General features: G+C 40.8%; 1 protein-coding gene across 2 annotated transcripts in view; it reads right to left on the reverse strand.

Annotated features, from left to right (window-relative positions):
- Positions 1–19,131, reverse strand: part of LOC134645816 (signal transducer and activator of transcription 1-alpha/beta-like) — a 66,729-nt gene that overhangs the window by 17,202 nt on the left and 30,396 nt on the right. For both annotated transcript variants that reach the window (XM_063499414.1, XM_063499413.1), the window contains exons 12-24: positions 13,969–14,021; positions 12,974–13,110; positions 6,854–7,018; positions 6,685–6,777; positions 5,525–5,584; positions 5,386–5,415; positions 5,223–5,310; positions 5,083–5,121; positions 3,265–3,348; positions 3,009–3,110; positions 2,785–2,920; positions 1,627–1,667; positions 1,451–1,527 (exon numbers count right to left, since the gene is read on the reverse strand). In XM_063499414.1, coding sequence (XP_063355484.1) covers positions 1,451–1,527; positions 1,627–1,667; positions 2,785–2,920; positions 3,009–3,110; positions 3,265–3,348; positions 5,083–5,121; positions 5,223–5,310; positions 5,386–5,415; positions 5,525–5,584; positions 6,685–6,777; positions 6,854–7,018; positions 12,974–13,110; positions 13,969–14,021 — 1,105 coding nt within the window. The remainder of the gene's footprint in view (positions 1–1,450; positions 1,528–1,626; positions 1,668–2,784; positions 2,921–3,008; positions 3,111–3,264; positions 3,349–5,082; positions 5,122–5,222; positions 5,311–5,385; positions 5,416–5,524; positions 5,585–6,684; positions 6,778–6,853; positions 7,019–12,973; positions 13,111–13,968; positions 14,022–19,131) is intronic.

A 19,131-nucleotide genomic window follows, 5' to 3' on the forward strand; every position in this document is an offset into this window, starting at 1 on the left:
ATGATTTTATTTCTACTTGTTGGATTATTGTAACAGTCTTTTTACTTGTCTCAACAAATCAGCTTTGGCTCACCGTCAGACAATACAGAATGCTGCTGCAAGACTTAACTGGCACAAGGGGTCACACATTACTCGACTTTTTGGCTTCTCCTCATTGGTTGCCAGTAAATTTTAGCCTTCATTTTAAAATGTTAGTCGTAACTTCATGGTAAACCTCCCCCAGTACATCTCTGACCTGTTGAAACCTCATGCTTCATCCTGAGCACTTAGGTCTTCAGGTCAGAGGTTACTGTTGGTCTCACGTACTAGGTTCAAAACACGTGGGGATCCGACTTTTCAGGCACTGGCACCAAGGCTATGGAACTCACTTCCGTTGTCTTTACGCTGTCTAGACTCCATTGTCTCCTTTAAAAAGTAGCTGAAGACATTTTTATACAAACAAGCTTTTAATTAATTTTCTCATTGTTTTATATTTTTACATTTCTGGTTTTATTGTGAAGCACTTTTTATCTGTGAAATGTGCTATATAAATAAATTTTACTTACTATGGTATCAATTTGAAAACCCTGTGTCAATACTCCATCAGCCTTTTACTTTTGAGAAGCGGTAGCCGGGCTTGGTTTGAGCTCAAGCTAAATATCCCCTCTGTAGCTAAGTGTTTCAAAATACAGGTTCACAAAAATTTATCTAAGTAATACCGGTGGTTTGTGTTGACTCTCCTTTAGCTGCAGTAGTGTGCTGGAATGCAGGGCCTAAGAGTGAAAACACACTAGAAGGGAAACAATGGTCTAGTTTGGCTCAACCTTTGTGTGGCAGTAAAAGTCATATCTGCCAACATTTACATTTTTCTTTTTTGTTTTTGGTATTGGAGGCAAGCATTCAAGTTTAATTTCTTCTTTCAGCTGCTCCCTTTAGGGCAGGGGTCCCCAATCCTAGTCCACGAGGGCCGGTGTCTCTTAGTAAAACTTAATTGGTACAGAATACATGGTACAGAACAAATCTAAGATCTAAGAATTTTCTGTTTCGGTTCTGCTGAATTAAAATCTTTGTATTTTACTTCTCTGTTCCTTAGCTGATTAATAGGTGCCTGTGCGTTTAGCCTGTGAAGTTTATGGATGCAGCTTACCAGCCAACATAGCTAAAATTAGTCATTAACTTAGCACTCCATCATCTTCTTTGATCACTTGAGATTGTTTAAAAACAAACAACCCCCCACCCCCAAACACTAAATACAAAACAAAACATGGCAGCAGCTAAAACCATTGGGCGGCTACATCATTTGTATGCAGTCTGCTGTGCTAGAACACTTGTATACATTCAAAACACTTTCCATCCTGACATGTGCATGGAGGCCTTCACAAATGACTAAATAATACTTAGAAAACAGAGCTGTAATTCTTATGAATATAATGCAAACAAACACTAAATCACTGCTAAGATGAAGTCTCACCCGTCACGCCAGAGATCCACCATATGATCCTTGATCAAATGCAGGATTTCATCAATCCAAGTCCACACACTTTTACTCTGCCGCACAGAAAAGAAAAACAAATGTCAATACACATGCTCTCACACTCAAATCCCAGCTGTGTTTACACTATGGAAATTTTTCACCTTAACACTCACCATGGAGAAACACTTCCACTCCACGACGTCATTAGAGTCAACTGCAATGACACCAGAAGATAAACTTAAGAGTTGGTCAGCTGTCATGTTAAGGTGAGACTAATCCAAGTGGTTCATTACAATAAAATCTCTGACGTTTTACCTCTGTCTTAAGACCAGTAATGCAGACTGGTCTGACAGTGATATGGAATGTCCCCTCTATGACAGACACACACACAAAAAAAAAAAAAAAGGGGGGGGGGGGGGGGGGGGGCGGCACACACAAAAAAAAAAAAGGGAAAAAAAGGGGGGGGGGGACTACTGTGGGAGGTTGGGATGTGGGGTGGTACCAGCTAATCATAGTTGGGCTCACCTCCATGGTTCTGGAACCAAATTGGAAATTTGCCTACACATGGATTGTCCATAATACCAGGTTTAAGCATAAGGGAGCTCATAAATTTACTTGGTACCAGAGCACTTCAAAGGATGAGGGCACAGGATACCACATGCAGACCCGACACAAACAGAGTAATATAGTGTACGCTGTTAAGTGCCAGGAGGATTGCCAGGATTTATACATCGGGGAAACCAAACAACCTCTGGCGAAGCGGATGGCACAACACAGAAGAGCTACCTCGTCAGGCCAGGACTCTGCAGTCTATTTACACCTACAGGCCAGTGGACACTCTTTCAATGATGAGGATGTACACATCCTGGACAGGGAGGAATGCTGGTTTGAGTGCGAAGTCAAGGAGGCCATTTACGTGAAAAGAGAAAGACCATCTCTGAATCAAAGAGGGAGCCTAAGGGTACATCTTTCACCATCTTACAATGCTGTGATTGCAGCCATTCCCCAAATCTCTGTGAATGGTACTCATGGCCACTGATCAGTGTTGTTGATCAATGGTCATGACTTGTTAATGAACAAGGAACTTATCTCATAGCTCATTGTTATTTCAGTGAGCTAGTTTCAGTCCTTGTGCAAATGTACTGTTTATAAGGTTGGGGGAAATATGCAGTCAGCTGAGACTGAAGTCACTTGGATGAGTGATGAAACATTTCTCCCACTGAAAACGCTACGTCCAGATGAACAGAATCAACTTTTTGGGATTCCCTTACCTGGATGATTGAGCATGCATAAGGATATCTGAAGAAATGGCTTATATTTTAATTACTTACCCACAATTTTGTCTCTTAGCATGGAGAGCTGGTTTTCATCAAGCCCTCGTTGGCCAATGGTTGAAAACTGCCAGCTCAGCACCTGTGACAGCTGCTCCCAGGTAAGAGGAGGAGGATTCTGGAACAGCGACAGGTCCTACAGGGAAAAGTCACAGAACCACAATGAAGTTTCCTGACTTGTCTTAACAGATGCCACTTTTTTTGTTGGCTGTGATCAATTCTACCCAAGGTTCACTGGTGGACACCATGTTCCACCACATGATGGAGGCCCAGGCATTGGGGACTTGAATCGTGCAGGAGATGACGACCACGGGCAAGGAGCTGGCCTGGACCGACAGCAGAAGAGGAAACCAATGAATCTACTGCTGTCATAGAAACCTTTTTTTTTTCCTTTTCTTTTTTTTAAAAAGTCAGCAGCAAAGAACTACTTACTCTGAACTCAATAAAATTTGTGCAATATGGAACGTCATGATGACTCACCTCAATGTTGTACTTCAATCCAGCGTAGTGAAAGTCTGTCACGAACTTAATGATGTGCAGCTCTTCAGTCACTCTCAAAGTGTTCTAATGTAGAAGAAGTTAGAAGTAATGAAAGTAAAGCAGTTCACATCAATTAATCTTTGATGTTCAGGAATAAACAAATTGGGGGATAAATAAGACCTTAGGTACAGAGATGATTCACACACTTGAGATTATGATTTCCATTTACTTTAATAACCATATCCCAGTTTTTAATACAGTGGAACCCCGACTTATGAAATTAATTTGTTCCAGAGGGTCTTTCGTAAGTCAAAATTTTCGTAAGTCGAAGCACCTTTTTCCATCACTTTTGGAGTGAGGCGATGCTGGCTGAAGACGAAGTTCTTGGTGGAGGCTGAAGAAAGCATATGTATGCATGCATACATACGTATGTGTACATAACATTATGGAATTTAATTCTAAACATTAAAACTAAAACTTACATTTACGTTAATGTACATACGTACACTGTGCAATGATATATATATATATATTTTTTTTAAACTCGCTCATATTATTCCTTATGCCTTATGCGAAACGCATTTCGCAAACGGATTTCGTTAGACGGGCATTTTGTCGTACCACGGGCAAAAATATTGCCGTTAAGTGTCTTCAAAAAGTATTTAGTAATTACATCCATTTTTATAGAACGGAATGTTATATCCGGAGAGCAATTAGAGAAAGAAGTGAGAATTATATGATAAAGTTTTTTCTTTGCTTGCAGCATGTACCAATGCTAACAGAATATTTTAAGCGCAGGCTAATTATCGGCATTGCCAACCATTGAGCATGAACTGAATTGAACTGCAGACTAATGTATACACCATCTCCAGGTGGGAAAACAAGAGGAATGATACAGAGGAATGAAGGTATCCGGCCTGTGACATCCCCCTCTGTCTTATAGTGGATAGGAACTATTTTTAGGAGGGGACTGGAGTAATTGTATAATCTGATTGTTATGTAAATAGTTTTACATTGTTGTACAAAATGATTGATTGCATTTTAATGTAAAGAGCTGTATATAGCTTTGATACCTAAATTTGTACACAATTTGGTTTTTTTAATTTACAATTGATATTTTCACATTATAAAAATGATTTGAAAAACATGTTTAATAGTTAAAAAAAAGAAATGTTGTTCCTACTCAGATTTTATGGGGTTTTTGTGTGTGTGTGTGTGTGTGTGTGTGTGTGTGTGTGTGTGTGTGTGTGTGTGTGTGTATTTAGTTCCAGTGTGTTAATACATTATGTCCAAATGATAAAATAATCGAAAGTCAGACATGCGAGGTTATGCTGGAAAAAGAATTATACCAAAAAAAGGCAAGGTAAGTTTTTAAAGGTGAAACAAAGGTAAAACTAGTCAAAAATGGCCAATTATACCGTGGATCCCAGATGGTTAAAAACTGCATTTTGTGGAGGTATTGAGGATGTCCATGAGGGGGGCAGTGGAAATTTTGACCAGAATGTTAAACACCATCTTAATACAGCTGATGAGCCATACCATGACTATAAAAGGCTTTCCTTAATAGTTCAGCTACATGATGAAAGAAACTGCTCTTCTGCCATTCTGGTCCTCATGGACCACAACCTTCTGTGACAAAGTTCACATTAATATGACCTTTCACCATTAACAGTTGACATATGAAATTAACCGGATTTTTTTTTTTTCCATAATAAGTCCCCATAGATATTGTGTAGAGATAGCCTCTCCAGAAAAAACAAACAACAAAACCCAAAACCCTGCTTTTTTTCCAAGTTTAAAATAAATGTCCCAGTTTACCTCAGATGATCTTGGGGTCCCTGATTTGTTTTCGAGTTTCTGGAAAAACAATTGTAGGAAACTAGATGCCATACTGTATCAAAGAATATATAAATACACAATAGTTAAACAAAAAGTTAGTTTATTGAGAATTTTCATACCATGTTCACAAATTCTGCCATCAAGCCTCTATTGTTGTACACATCCAACACCTTAGAGTCTGCTCTTTTGAAATCAAAGAGGCGAAACCTGTAATAAGCACAAAAGTCAGTACTCATTTGGAAATATAAGCTTTCATAAATTTACAGATTTAAGTTTACCTACCCTTTCACTGTCTTTGTTTCTTTAACATCCCTTAGTTTTTGGACAAGAAGACAAGATTTTTGAGAAAAAGGTTTTTTTTGTTCTTTTGTTTGTTAATAAATAAAATATGTTTCTAATGGAGGTTTTTTCCTTCACTTACTTGTCAAATACAGGTTTGACGTTGAGATTGTCCTTGCATTCAGGGATGTTTACCAGGAACCTAAAAAGAGAAAAGACAGTTCTTTGTTTTTTAGTTCAGCACTGGCTCTTTAGGCCTCAGTGAACATATAAAAGGTATAAGTACGTAAGCCTATAAACTGCTTTTGCACCAGATATAAAAACCGCTTTTCCGGTGTTCTTTCCATAGGTCCAAGTGGCTATGAGAATGTCTCCCCCAGCCCATAGGGATCAAAGCTGGAATGTTGAGGTGTGGGCAGCTGGCCCTCATGGAAGTGAGACAGGTGGCTTGCTTACCAACACCTTCCTTCCCCTAGTTAGGGAGGGACATCCAGCATTCAGGAAGCTGCTAGAGGCTGTGTGGATGGAAATTAAATGCGTATGTAGGGATATGAACAAATGGTGCCATTCGATATTAACAATAAGGACAAAACTCAGAGTTAAGGTTGCAGTGAGCCCCTATCTAGTGCACCCTCTAAATCAAGGGACAATTTGACAAAGGTTAAATAAGCTGGTGGGACAATGTTTGAGGATGCGATCATGACTGATGATCTGGTATGTGTCTGGTAATGCAAGGCTGTCCAGTGTTTCTACTGGGGAACAGAAAACCAATGGAGCATTCTCAGAAGGGTCCATACCATACATCTGCAAAGAATATAGGACGGACACTGCTTAAGGTCGTCTCCCGAGTTGGATTTCCAAAAGACATTCTGACTGACCAGGGCACCTGGTTGATGTGTTGCACATTAATAGAACTTTGTAACATACTGGAAATTTAGTCTATGTGGACTAGCATGTGCCATCACCAGACTGATGAGCTAATGGAATTAGAATTGAATTAGACTTTGAAGTCCTACGTTAGTTTACAAAAATGAATGCAATGCTTACTTTGTCTGCTGTTAAAGTAATTTTGTGGACATTCTCATTTTGAGTCTTTGTTTAACAGTAAAAGGTCAAAACTTATATCAATGTTACATCCTGTTTGCTCCACCCACCAGATTTAACAGATCGCTGGGGCCCAACTGCTGTTAAAGCTTATGGCTGATGATTGCACTTTACCTTCAGTGGCAAAAACAAAGGCAGATTTCATGGACACTGATCTGGGGTTTATCAGACATACACGTGTGTTCAATTCAGACTTACCTCACGGTCATCGTGAACTGCACCCCGAGCTTCAGTACCAGAGGCCGATGTGAATAATTTCGCATGACAGGTTGTTTTTCGATCACCAGGGCGCTGCAGTGCAACACCAATATTATAGTTTTATATTGAGACACACAGACAGACACACAGCTCTGATGCCACGACTTACTTTGTGAGAAGTCCTCTTAATAAAGCACATGCAAACTTCTCATCCATTACTTTCATTGAAGCAGGGAGGTAGAAGGCATCAGTGCTGCTGCATTTGCTGTTCTGGTCTTGAAGTTTCAGCAGCTGTTCATGTACTCCTAGCAGCACTTTACCAGCAGTCGAAAACCTGCACACAGAATAAAGCAGGTACACAGGAACAAGTGTTGAAGCCACAGGAAATGAATTACAGGTTACCTTGGATATGTAAAATTCCACCCTCAACATAAAAAGCAAAAAGCTGAGCAGAGCAAATCAATTCTAACCAGTGCTCCAGGTGGTCCAGACTGGTGTCAGCTTTACTTCCAATGCAGGCCAGCTGCTGCCTGCGTTTCCACTCCACCAGCTCCACATCAGTAAGAGTCACAACAACCCGGTGTGTCTGCTTTAAAATCGTAACCACCTGATGCAGTACAGTCACGTGTTCAAAAGAAAAAGAAAATTATTTTAGCTGGACATGTACACATGAACACAAGCAAGCAATTTCAACACCTGACTGAGACAGACATGAGACGATGCCAAAATCTATAGAAATGGATCCCTGATCATCCCATTTGCTCTGCATTGCTGAGCAAGGAGTAGCAGTACAGTTGTGTAGACACTGTGCCTACGCCATACTCTCGCTTTATTTTGCAGAAACACTTTTATAAAAAATACAAAAACAAAAATATTTATATTACCTTCAGAATTAGTTTGATGTAGAGCGACTCATGCACTCCATTAGACTCGTCCACTGATAAAGACAAAAAAGGCACATCTGTCAAACACAAATGATGGCTCAGTTGGTGGTATTCTCTCTAGGTGTTGTCTCTCTCACTAAACTATCGTATCGCTTCTTCGTTTAATTCAAATTCTTCGTTTAATTCGAATTATGATATCTTATAGTGTCATCTTCACATGCTTTATCCACAGCACACTCCTCATCACTGTCTCCAGTGAGAGTCTCTCATGTCATTCTCATGAATTCTCTTCCAGAAGCCAGAGCAGGCGACTTGAGGGTAACCTGAAACTGCTGGCAAAGGGTAAACATAAATTCTGCAAAATTATAATTCATGACGACAGTAATGACACCTGGTTACATCAACAGGAGATCACTAAAATTAATATTGAATCTGTGTGGAACTTTGCCAAAACAATGTCGGACTCTGTAATTTCTCTGGTCTCCTGTTTAGCCAAATGTTCTCCTTAAATTGTTGGCTGTCTGAGTGGTGTCTAAAATAACGATGTGGGCTTTATAGATTATTTGGGAAACTTTCTGGCCAAAACCTGGTCTCATTAGGAGAGATGGCATCTATTCCACTTTGGATAGAGCAGCTCTCATTTTATTACTTTAGTCTTATTTATTAAACCCCCAAAACATGACTATCCAGAGTAATTAGGTAAAAGCACCCACCCACCATTTTAATCACACTCTGGATCTTGTTCTGACATATGGCATGAAAACTGAGCATTTTACAACATTTCCTGAAAACCAGCTTTTGTCTGATCATTTAATAACTTGATAACATTTAAATTCCCAATAATGGAGTATACAGCAGTGGGGAATAAACTTCTTTCTTGTAGATGTCTTTCTAAAAGCACTGTTCCAAGTGTAAGAATATAATTCACTATAATACCATCTGACAACATAGTGCAGAAAAGCTAGCTAAACACTGCCACAGAGGTTGCTTATCTTGTTAACATGGTTAGATCTTCACTGTATGACTCTGAATACTTTAGTTCCGATCCCAGTCCACGGTTCGGCCCGCACGTGATCCGAAGATTCGAAAAAGAAGGAAAAAAAGTATGTGTGGTGCGCGTGGTGGGTCTGTCAAGCGATAATTATTGCCAATGCTAGCGGTCCAAGTGGATGAGCAGAGGAGTTTGCGGTATTTAAGCAGCCCTTTGCTGCCCAATCCGACCGGGCTAAAGCTATTATAAAAGCTACTGGAGTGTTTAGCTGCAGACGGGAGGCCGTATTCCCTTGTGCAAAACAAGGGGTTTAAACTATGATGAACGTGCTTGAGCCACGCTATGATATCCCGTTGCGCGTCCACTTCAGTAGATCGTACCCAGGCATGTATGAGCAGGAAAAGTTTAAAGTTATGGCTGAACTGTCCCAGGCATCTTCTGTTGCCCAACTACAAATGGGTGGACCTCCAGGGCAACGGAAAGCCACGTGACTCATTATGTCACAGCGGAGTGGTAGATACAAAGCCCTGTACTGCCCTATATTGCACCTTAATTTATTTTTATAGAATTGCGTGGAATGAGTCTTGAGTTGAATGTTTTTAATAGTCAAAAAATACTTAAATAAGTTAATGAGTAAATGTTTAAATTTTGTCATTTTTTCTTTTTTGGCTGATCCGAAAATTGATCCGATCCGTGATCCAATCCGAACCGTGAGATTTTTGCGCCGTTGCACGACTAATTAATATGTCACAGTATTGTGGCCTGCCGGACAAGCTGGAGGGCATGGCCGAGGAGAGGGGGGGGGGGGTCTGGGTCAGTTTCACACTTGAGTGGAGATTGTCACTCAGTAAAGCCAACAGAACCACCAGGGACTCGAAAGAGAGAGCATATTTCTCCTATATTGGCTTCCCTTCATTGGCTTCCTGTTAAATCCAGAATTGAATTCAAAAATCCTGCTCCTCACATACAAGGTCTTAAATAATCAGGCCCCATCTTCTCTTATTGACCTTGTAGTACCATATCACCCTATTAGAGCACTTCGCTCTCGCACTGCAGGCTTACTTGTTGTTCCTAGAGTATTTAAAAGTAGAATGGGAGGCAGAGCCTTCAGTTTTCAGGCCCCTCTTCTGTGGAACCAGCTTCCAGTTTGGATTTGGGAGACAGACACTATCTCTACTTTAAGATAAGGCTTAACACTTTCCTTTTTGGTAAAGCATATAAGTTAGGGCTGGACCAGGTGACCCCGAATCCTCCCTTAGTTATGCTGCAATAGGTGTAGACTGCTGGGGGATTCCCATGATGCACTGAATATTTCTTCTTCAGTCACCTTTATCACTCACTATGTGTTAATAAACCTCTCTGCTGAATCACACTTGTTCTTAATCTCTGGCTCTCTTCCACAGCGTGTCTTCCTTCTCTCACCTCAACCAGTTGCAGCAAATGGCCGCCCCTCCCTGAGCCTGGTTTTGCCGGAGGGTTCTTCCTGTTAAAAGGTGAGTTTTTTCTTACCACTGTCACCAAAATGCTTGATCATAGGGGGTCATATGATTGTTGGGTTTTTCTTCTAGGAATTACTGTAGGGTCTGCCTTACAATATAAAGCACCTTGAGGCGACTGTTGTTGAGATTTGGCGCTATATAAATAAAATTGAATTCAATTGAACACCCTTAGTTATATGAAGTTATTCTTTCAATTAAAATTCTAATTCAAACTGGTGACAAAGGGCAGCCCAAACACAATGAGCCTGAGTGATTGCTGGAAATGTGAACCAAGCTTTCACTACAGTTGCACAGGATCGGCCACGAGAGACCCGATACCCTACACTCCCAAACAACATTTGAAAGCGTGTACCAATGAAAGTGGACAAAATCCATCTCCAGGTCCACAACCCACACATGTGGGCAAACTCCCACACACCCTCCATTAACCTAAGAGGACAATAAGCTGGTCCAGTCTGACTCCTCTCCTCCACCCTGGCACACACCTTCCAAGGAAGGCTGAGGAGGATGATTCACCTGAACTTTAAGTACACCCTGCACCAGGGGTGTCGAACTCCAGGCCTTGAGGGCCGGTGTCCTGCAGGTTTTAGATCTCACCCTGGGTCAACACACCTGAATCAAATGATTAGTTCATTACCTGGCCTCTGGAGAACTTCAAGACATGTTGAGGAGGTAATTTAGCCATTTAAATCAGCTGTGTTGGATCAAGGACACATCCAAAACCTGCAGGACATCGGCTCTTGAGGCCTGGGGTTCAACAGCCCTGCCCTACCTACACTATACCCCAGTCTCCTATTCAGACTCACTGTCTGAACTGAATCTTATCCACCTTAGAGCCCTTTCCAAAAAGGAGTTGTTTTAACTACCTAAGTCACAGACAGTTGTCCTCCTCATCCTCAGAGACCGCTTCCCCTCCAGAAGGCATGTCAGTGGGATTCAGGAGATCTTTTAAGCCTTTCTGCCGCCACCTGACAATATCCTGGGTGGAAGGCAGCAACACCCTAACCCACTCTCCATAGTGTCATCGTGTGAATCATCTAAGCTTTTGGAGGGGGGAGACCCCCCACCCACACAGAAGATTCAATCAGTATTTAAAAAGAGGCTTCAAAATATCCACAAGCTAATGTTACAGTGGCTCTGGACATTTGGGGCCTGGCCATACCTCTGCTTTGAGTCTCCAGCACCATATCAAGGCTTTGATTTAATGTCTTCAGTGTCTCAAATCCTGCCTTGATTTCCTGCATTAGAGGGAAAGTTGAAGAAACAAAAGATAAACAAAGACATTTTTTTAACTCCCAAGATGGATTAAAGAAAGTTCTGAAGAGAGTTACCGAAATCTGTTGATTCAGTTTATCGACTTGGGTACTTTGTTTAGTCACATTTGTTCCGTTCTGTTCCATGTCTGGGTTCCTGCAATTGTCACAAAAACAAGATGTTCCACATTTTTGCAGTTATTATAAAATATTTTATACATTGGGGGTTTATATTAAATCTGAGGATTTAATACAAATTTGTCCTCTCTAAATGATATCAGTAAATCATCCTTAAAACAAAATAAATTGAGAACTTGGGTGTAAACAACCATAAATAACTAAGACAGGCTCTGTAATACTCTGTATGTTGAAAAGAGATTCTGTGAATGTCTGTTTACAACCTAGAGTTAACAACACACACACACACACACACACACACACACACACACACACACACACACACACACACACACACACACACACACACACACACACACACACACACACACACACACACACACACACACACACACACAGCAATAATATGAACTACTCAGATAAATTATTGTGGGTGATGGTAATTATGTAGATACCAAAAATGACAGGCTCAACACGGCATTTAATCCATTTTTAGACTCATTTGGCTTTTTCAAAATGTAAAGAACCCTCCCGCCATTTTAATCACACTCCAGATCTTGTTCTAACATATGGCATAGAAACTTAACATTTAATAGCGATCCCTGATAACCCTCATCTCTCAACATTTATTACATTCACGATTTAAAATTATGGATTTCACAACAATGGGGAATAAATTTAGTTCCGGTACCTGTCCCTTATGAAAGTGCTGTAACTAAATTTAAGGAAGTGATTCCACCACCATTTTCTTCTTCAATGCCATGTGTCAACACAGCGTTACATCAGAATATCAAATCATTAGATCTGAAGCCGTATACTCTGGACATACAGCTGCAGATCTGATGAAGACAAAGACATGGATGACATCTACTATCCTGCTAAATTCAGATAAAACTGTGGCTATTGTACTTGGCCCTAAAAATGTTAGAAACATGGCGTCTAACCACATACTGACTCTGCATGGTATTAATTTGGCCTCCAGTAAGACCACTAGGAATCTTGGAATAATTTTTGACCAGGATAGATCATTCAATGGGCATATTAAACAAACATGTAGGACTGCTTTCTTGTAATTGTGCAAAATTAGAACCATCCTGTTTCAGTGATGCTGCAAAAATCTGATTTGTAAGATTCTGTTTTATTGTGGGACCATTTTACTGACAATGTGATGCAACCGTTGTTGCGAATGGCAGTATATAAATAAAATTAATATGAATGACTTACCTCATGACAAGTGTTGTTAATAGGGCCCATGAAATCTTCTGACATTTTTCCAATGAAAGGAGGCTGACGATGTCAGTTATTCTGTATTTGCTGTTCTGGTCTTGCAGCTTCAGCAGCTGTTCATGTACTCCTAGCAGCACTTTACCAGCAGTCAAAAACCTGCACACAGAATAAAGCAGGTACACAGGAACAAGTGTTGAAAGCATGAATGAATGAATGACTTACAGATTACCTTGGATATGTAAAGTTTCATCCTCAACATAAAAAGTAAAAAGCTGAGCAGAGCAAATCAATTCTAACCAGTCCTCCAGGTGGTCCAGACTGGTGTCAGCTTTACTTTCAATGCAGGCCAGCTGCTGCCTGCGTTTCCACTCCACCAGCTCCACTTTAGTGGGAGTCACCACAACCCGGCGTGCCTGCTTTAAAAGCTTAAACACCTGATGCAGTACAGTCACGTGACCAAAAGAAAAAAAGAAAAAACTTAGCTGGACATGTACACATGAACACAAGGGAAGCAATTTCAACACCTGACTGAGACAGACATGAGATGATGCCAAAATGTATAGGAATGGATCCCAGATCATCCTGTTTGCTCTGCATTGCTGGATACATTTCACAAGAAGGCGAGTAGTAGCAATACATTTGTGTAGACACTGTGCCTACGCCATACTCTCACTTTATTATGCAGAAACACTTTCAGTAAAATATAAGTGTTTGTACCAATTTCTATTGCAACCATCTGCCTTGGTTTACACGGGGCACATTTTACACGGTTGATCTTGGAGGTGTTTTGATGTTCCCCATTACGCTGAATGTACAGCAGACAAGTAGGGGTAGTGAACTCCTTAGGGCTTTGTTAACCAGATTTTAGATGGCTCTAGTCAACCACCTTGAACTCAAAACATAAATCATGTTTTTTTCCCATTTCAGTTTCCTGCCATCTTATTTCCAACTGCCAGTAAAAAAATTATATATGGTTGTGTTCAGGAGCAGACCCTTCAACCATGAGAATTTCAGGCCAGAACTGATAATGTCTGTGTGAATTATGTCAAATTAAAATTTCATGGCAAATAAAAGAAACAAACACTTACACAATAACTCAAAAATGACAAAATTTAGGAAGGCTCTGTGTAGTTTAGACTGACAAAGTTGATCGGATAATTCCCTAAGAAGAGTTTGTTTAAGTTGAACACGTAGAAATTACAAAATGTTTTTCTTAATGGGCATGATTGATCAGATTTTCCTCTCTAAACAAAGACAGTACATTAAAAAAAAAAAAAAAAAAATTTGATTACCTGTAGAATTAGTTTGATGTAGATCGACTCCTGTGGTCCATTAGGCTCCTCCACTAACAAAGACAAAAAAGGCACATCTTTCAAACACAAATGAGTAGGTTCATTACCAGGCCTCTGGAGAACTTCTGGACATGTTGAGGAGGTAATTTTGGGGAGACCCCCCACCCACACAGAAGATTCAATCAGTATTTAAAAAGAGGCTTCAAAATATCCAAAAGCTAATAAGCGATGTTACAGTGGCTTTGTACCTCTTTTATATACAGTCTGGGGCGTGCAGTGTTGGGAAGTTTACTTTTAAAATGAATTCCAGGAGACCACTAGGGGGACGGTAGGAAGATGGCAGCATAAGCTCGCAGCTCCCGGTCAAAACTGGAAAGAAAACCAGAATTCTAATACTTCCACCGCTAAACCGTGTAATAAATTCCATGAAAGGTGGAAGAAAGTCAAGAAGGCAAGGAAACATTAAGGATTTTGTTAAACAAGTGCAGCTGCCAAGAGGAGGCAACGCAGACATGTCTGAGAACGGCGTGCAAGGCGGGCAGATGGAAGGAGATGTAGCTAGCCACCCTCACGCAGGTTTCCAGGACATCATTAAGAAAATTCACTCACTTAAAGCAGAGTTTAAAACTGAGTTTGCCACGTTTAAGAAAGACATCAAACAAGAAATGAAGGACGAATTCGACGGTTTCAAGAAAGACATTAATATAAAACTGGCAGAAACGGCGAAGGAGCTAGCTAGCCATGAGACCAGACTCGAACAAGCTGAGAAAAGACTGGAAGAGATGGAAAGGTGGAATATGGCCGCAAAAGACGCATTAATCCAGTCCCTCCAGCAACAACGGAATATTCAGATGAAACTGGCTGACTTAGAAGGCCGTAGCCGACAGAACAACATTCGCATTTTTGGCCTAAAAGAAGGCTCTGAAGGAAACTCTGTGCTGCAGTTTGTGGAAGACTTGTTGAGAGCTGAGCTTTCGCTCCCGCCGGCCTCTACTCTGAATATTCAGTGGGCGCACAGAGCTCTGGTGCCAAAACCCGGACCAGAAAAACCTCCGCGATCGGTGGTGGTCAATTTTCTTCAGTTCTCAACCAAGGAGATGGTGCTGAAGGAAGCGTGGAAGAAAAAAGTTGTGCATCAGGATAAGCAGCTTTTCTTTGATCATGACTACGCTACCGACGTGATTCAAAAGAGGAAGGAATACGCTGGAATTAAGAAAGCTTTAAAAGAGAGAGGAATTCGCTTCCAGACGCCTCTGACCAAAATCAGGATCCACTGGGAAAGCGGCGTCAGGACATACGACCACGGCCGGGCGGTGGCGGAGGAGCTAAGGAAGAGAGGAATACAGGTGGAGGTGCCGCAGCGGAGCGGGGAAAGCGCGATGCTGAAGGAGCGACTGCAAAAAGCATTAGGATGGCAGCGATCTAACACCGAGAACTTATAAGTGAGGATACAAACATTTGAATCCGGTGGAAATGATTGAACAGTAGAATTCAGAAACTAAAGGTTCATTACTTTATTGTTGTCAAAGGCAAGGTAGACTGGAAAGTGGTAGTTTTTTTTGTTTTTTGTTTTTTTAGGAACCTAGGTTGGATCTCACAGGGGCCCCTAATCTGAAAGGGATATACCCCCCAAACCACAGGGACGCTGTGGGTAAGAAATGCGTATTTTCAGTTCCTTTTAAGTTTCTTGTTATCTTGTTCCAAGTTCTTAGAGTTAGTGTGGGATACTATGATAGTGATAAGCCAAAAATAGAACAAAACTTAACAGTGGAAAGATGAGGAATATAACGCTGGTGTCAATGAATGTCAATGGGATGAATAACCCAATTAAGAGAAGTAAAGTGAAACTTAAAATGAGAAAGCTTAATGCCAATATAATATATCTACAGGAAACACATCTGTCACAGGAAGAGAATGATAAATTAAAGAAATTTGGGTTCAGAAATTCTTACTATAGTACTTGCAAGAAAAGTCGTAAAAGGGGGGGTAGCAATACTTATAAAAAAAAATTATTTGTGTTGTTCTAAAGAAATTCGGGACAGTAAAGGGACATACATTATTGTAAGAGGTAAACTAGAAGGGGAGGCGGTGACACTAATCAATCTCTATATTCCCCCTGAGAGCAATCAACCAAATGTGAATTCTCTACTTACAGCAGTCATGTCAGAATCTGAAGGAACAGTGGTGTGTGCAGGAGACTTTAATGTGGTATTCCATCATAGGATTGATACAACAAGCACAAATAGAAGCAAAAACAGCCTGGCTAGAATGGTTAATAACTTTATGAAAGAGCAGGGAATGGTAGATGTATGGAGGGAACATCACCCGCTGGATAAGGAGTATACACACTACTCAAAGACTCACAACACTTACTCAAGAATTTACTATGTCTTAATGAACAGATGGGATCTACAGTGGATTGCAAAAGTATTCGGCCCCCTTGAACTTTTCCACATTTTGTCACATTACAGCCACAAACATGAATCAGTTTTATTGGAATTCCACGTGAAAGACCAATACAAAGTGGTGTACACGTGAGAAGTGGAACGAAAATCATACATGATTCCAAACATTTTTTTACAAATAAATAACTGCAAAGTGGGGTGTGCGTAATTATTCAGCCCCCTGAGTCAATACTTTGTAGAACCACCTTTTGCTGCAATTACAGCTGCCAGTAGTTTAGGGTATGTCTCTACCAGCTTTGCACATCTACAGACTGAAATCCTTGCCCATTCTTCTTTGCAAAACAGCTCCAGCTCAGTCAGATTAGATGGACAGCGTTTGTGAACAGCAGTTTTCAGATCTTGCCACAGATTCTCGATTGGATTTAGATCTGGACTTTGACTGGGCCATTCTAACACATGGATATGTTTTGTTTTAAACCATTCCATTGTTGCCCTGGATTTATGTTTAGGGTCGCTGTCCTGCTGGAAGGTGAACCTCCGCCCCAGTCTCAAGTCTTTTGCAGACTCCAAGAGGTTTTCTTCCAAGATTGCCCTGTATTTGGCTCCATCCATCTTCCCATCAACTCTGACCAGCTTCCCTGTCCCTGCTGAAGAGAAGCACCCCCAGAGCATGATGCTGCCACCACCATATTTGACAGTGGGGATGGTGTGTTCAGAGTGATGTGCAGTGTTAGTTTTCTGCCACACATAGTGTTTTGCATTTTGGCCAAAAAGTTCCATTTTGGTCTCATCTGACCAGAGCACCTTCTTCCACATGTTTGCTGTGTCCCCCACATGGCTTGTGGCAAACTGCAAACGGGACTTCTTATGGTTTTCTGTTAACAATGGCTTTCTTCTTGCCACTCTTCCATAAAGGCCAACTTTGTGCAGTGCACGACTAATAGTTGTCCTATGGACAGATTCCCCCACCTGAGCTGTAGATCTCTGCAGCTCGTCCAGAGTCACCATGGGCCTCTTGGCTGCATTTCTGATCAGCGCTCTCCTTGTTCGGCCTGTGAGTTTAGGTGGACGGCCTTGTCTTGGTAGGTTTACAGTTGTACCATACTCCTTCCATTTCTGAATGATCACTTGAACAGTGCTCCGTGGGATGTTCAAGGCTTGGGAAATCTTTTTGTAGCCTAAGCCTGCTTTAAATTTCTCAATAACTTTATCCCTGACCTGTCTGGTGTGTTCTTTGGACTTCATGGTGTTGTTGCTCCCAATATTCTCTTACACAACCTCTGAGGCCGTCACAGAGCAGTTGTATTTGTACTGACATTAGATTACACACAGGTGCACTCTATTTAGTCATTAGCACTCATCAGGCAATGTCTATGGGCAACTGACTGCACTCAGACCAAAGGGGGCTGAATAATTACGCACACCCCACTTTTCAGTTATTTATTTGTAAAAAATGTTTGGAATCATGTATGATTTTCGTTCCGCGTCTCACGTGTACACCACTTTGTATTGGTCTTTCATGTGGAATTCCAATCAAATTGATTCATGTTTGTGGCTGTAATGTGACAAAATGTGGAAAAGTTCAAGAGGGCCGAATACTTTTGCAAGCCACTGTACATAGAGTAACTGAATGCACCATTGGAGTGGTGGACATTTCTGATCATTGTGCGATTCATTTAAAACTAAATCTAAATAGTAGGCATAGAAACACCTGTTGGAGGTTAAATCTGAGCTGTCTGAATAAAAAAAGAAACAAAAGACCAAATCAAGAAAGACATAAAGCAATACATAGAGGAAAATTCCACAGAAGAAATTAGCCCAACAGTGTTTTGGGATGCATTCAAAGCTGTACTCAGGGGGAAGCTTATTGCCATAACTTCATAACAACACCAAATGAGGAAGGCCCTGTACCTAAGCCGGGTGGAGGAATTGAAAAAGACGGAAATATTATACCGAACTACTCAGAATATTCAGCTCCAAGACAGAATCAAAACACTAAAAAAGGAAATTGACAATATATTGACTGAAGAAGTGGAAAAAAAACAAAAAAAACAAAACAAACAACAACAACTTTTTGAAACAAGATTATTATGACTACGGCCCAAAGGCAGCTAGACTGTTAGCACGGCATCTTAGACAGCAGCAAGCTGCTAATACAATTCACAAGATTAGGGACCCATCTACAAATAACTTCCAGTATAGCCAGGAAGCAATAGAAGAAACATTTAGGAAATATTATGAAAACTTGTACAAACAACCATGTTCCTCAAATAAAGACAAAAAAAAAAAAAAAAAAAAAACTGCTTTACTTAACTCCCTAGACTTACCACGTATTGGTACGCAGCAAAACAGCAAACTAACTGCCCCTATCACTCATGAAGAAATATCTAGAGCAATTTCAAGACTCAAAGCCAATAAATCACCGGGGGCCGATGGGTTTCCCTCAGAGTGGTACAAGAACTTTGAGGAGCTGATACCAATGCTTCAATCATCATTCAACCATACCCTTGCGGAGGGTGTAACCCCTCCCTCATGGAGAGAGGCGATTATCTCAGTAATCCCTAGAGAGGGAAAAGGCACAGAATATTGTAACAATTACAGACCCATATCGGTACTTAATGTGGACTACAAAATATACACCTCTATAATTGCTAAACGATATGGGGCAATTATGACAGATTTAATTAATGAAGATCAAACTGGCTTTATCTCAGGACGTAGAACTCAAGATAGTATAAGAAGGACCCTCCAGATAGTT

This window comes from Pelmatolapia mariae, linkage group LG16_19 (assembly GCF_036321145.2).
Source record: "Pelmatolapia mariae isolate MD_Pm_ZW linkage group LG16_19, Pm_UMD_F_2, whole genome shotgun sequence".
NCBI classification, from domain to species: Eukaryota; Metazoa; Chordata; class Actinopteri; order Cichliformes; family Cichlidae; genus Pelmatolapia; species Pelmatolapia mariae.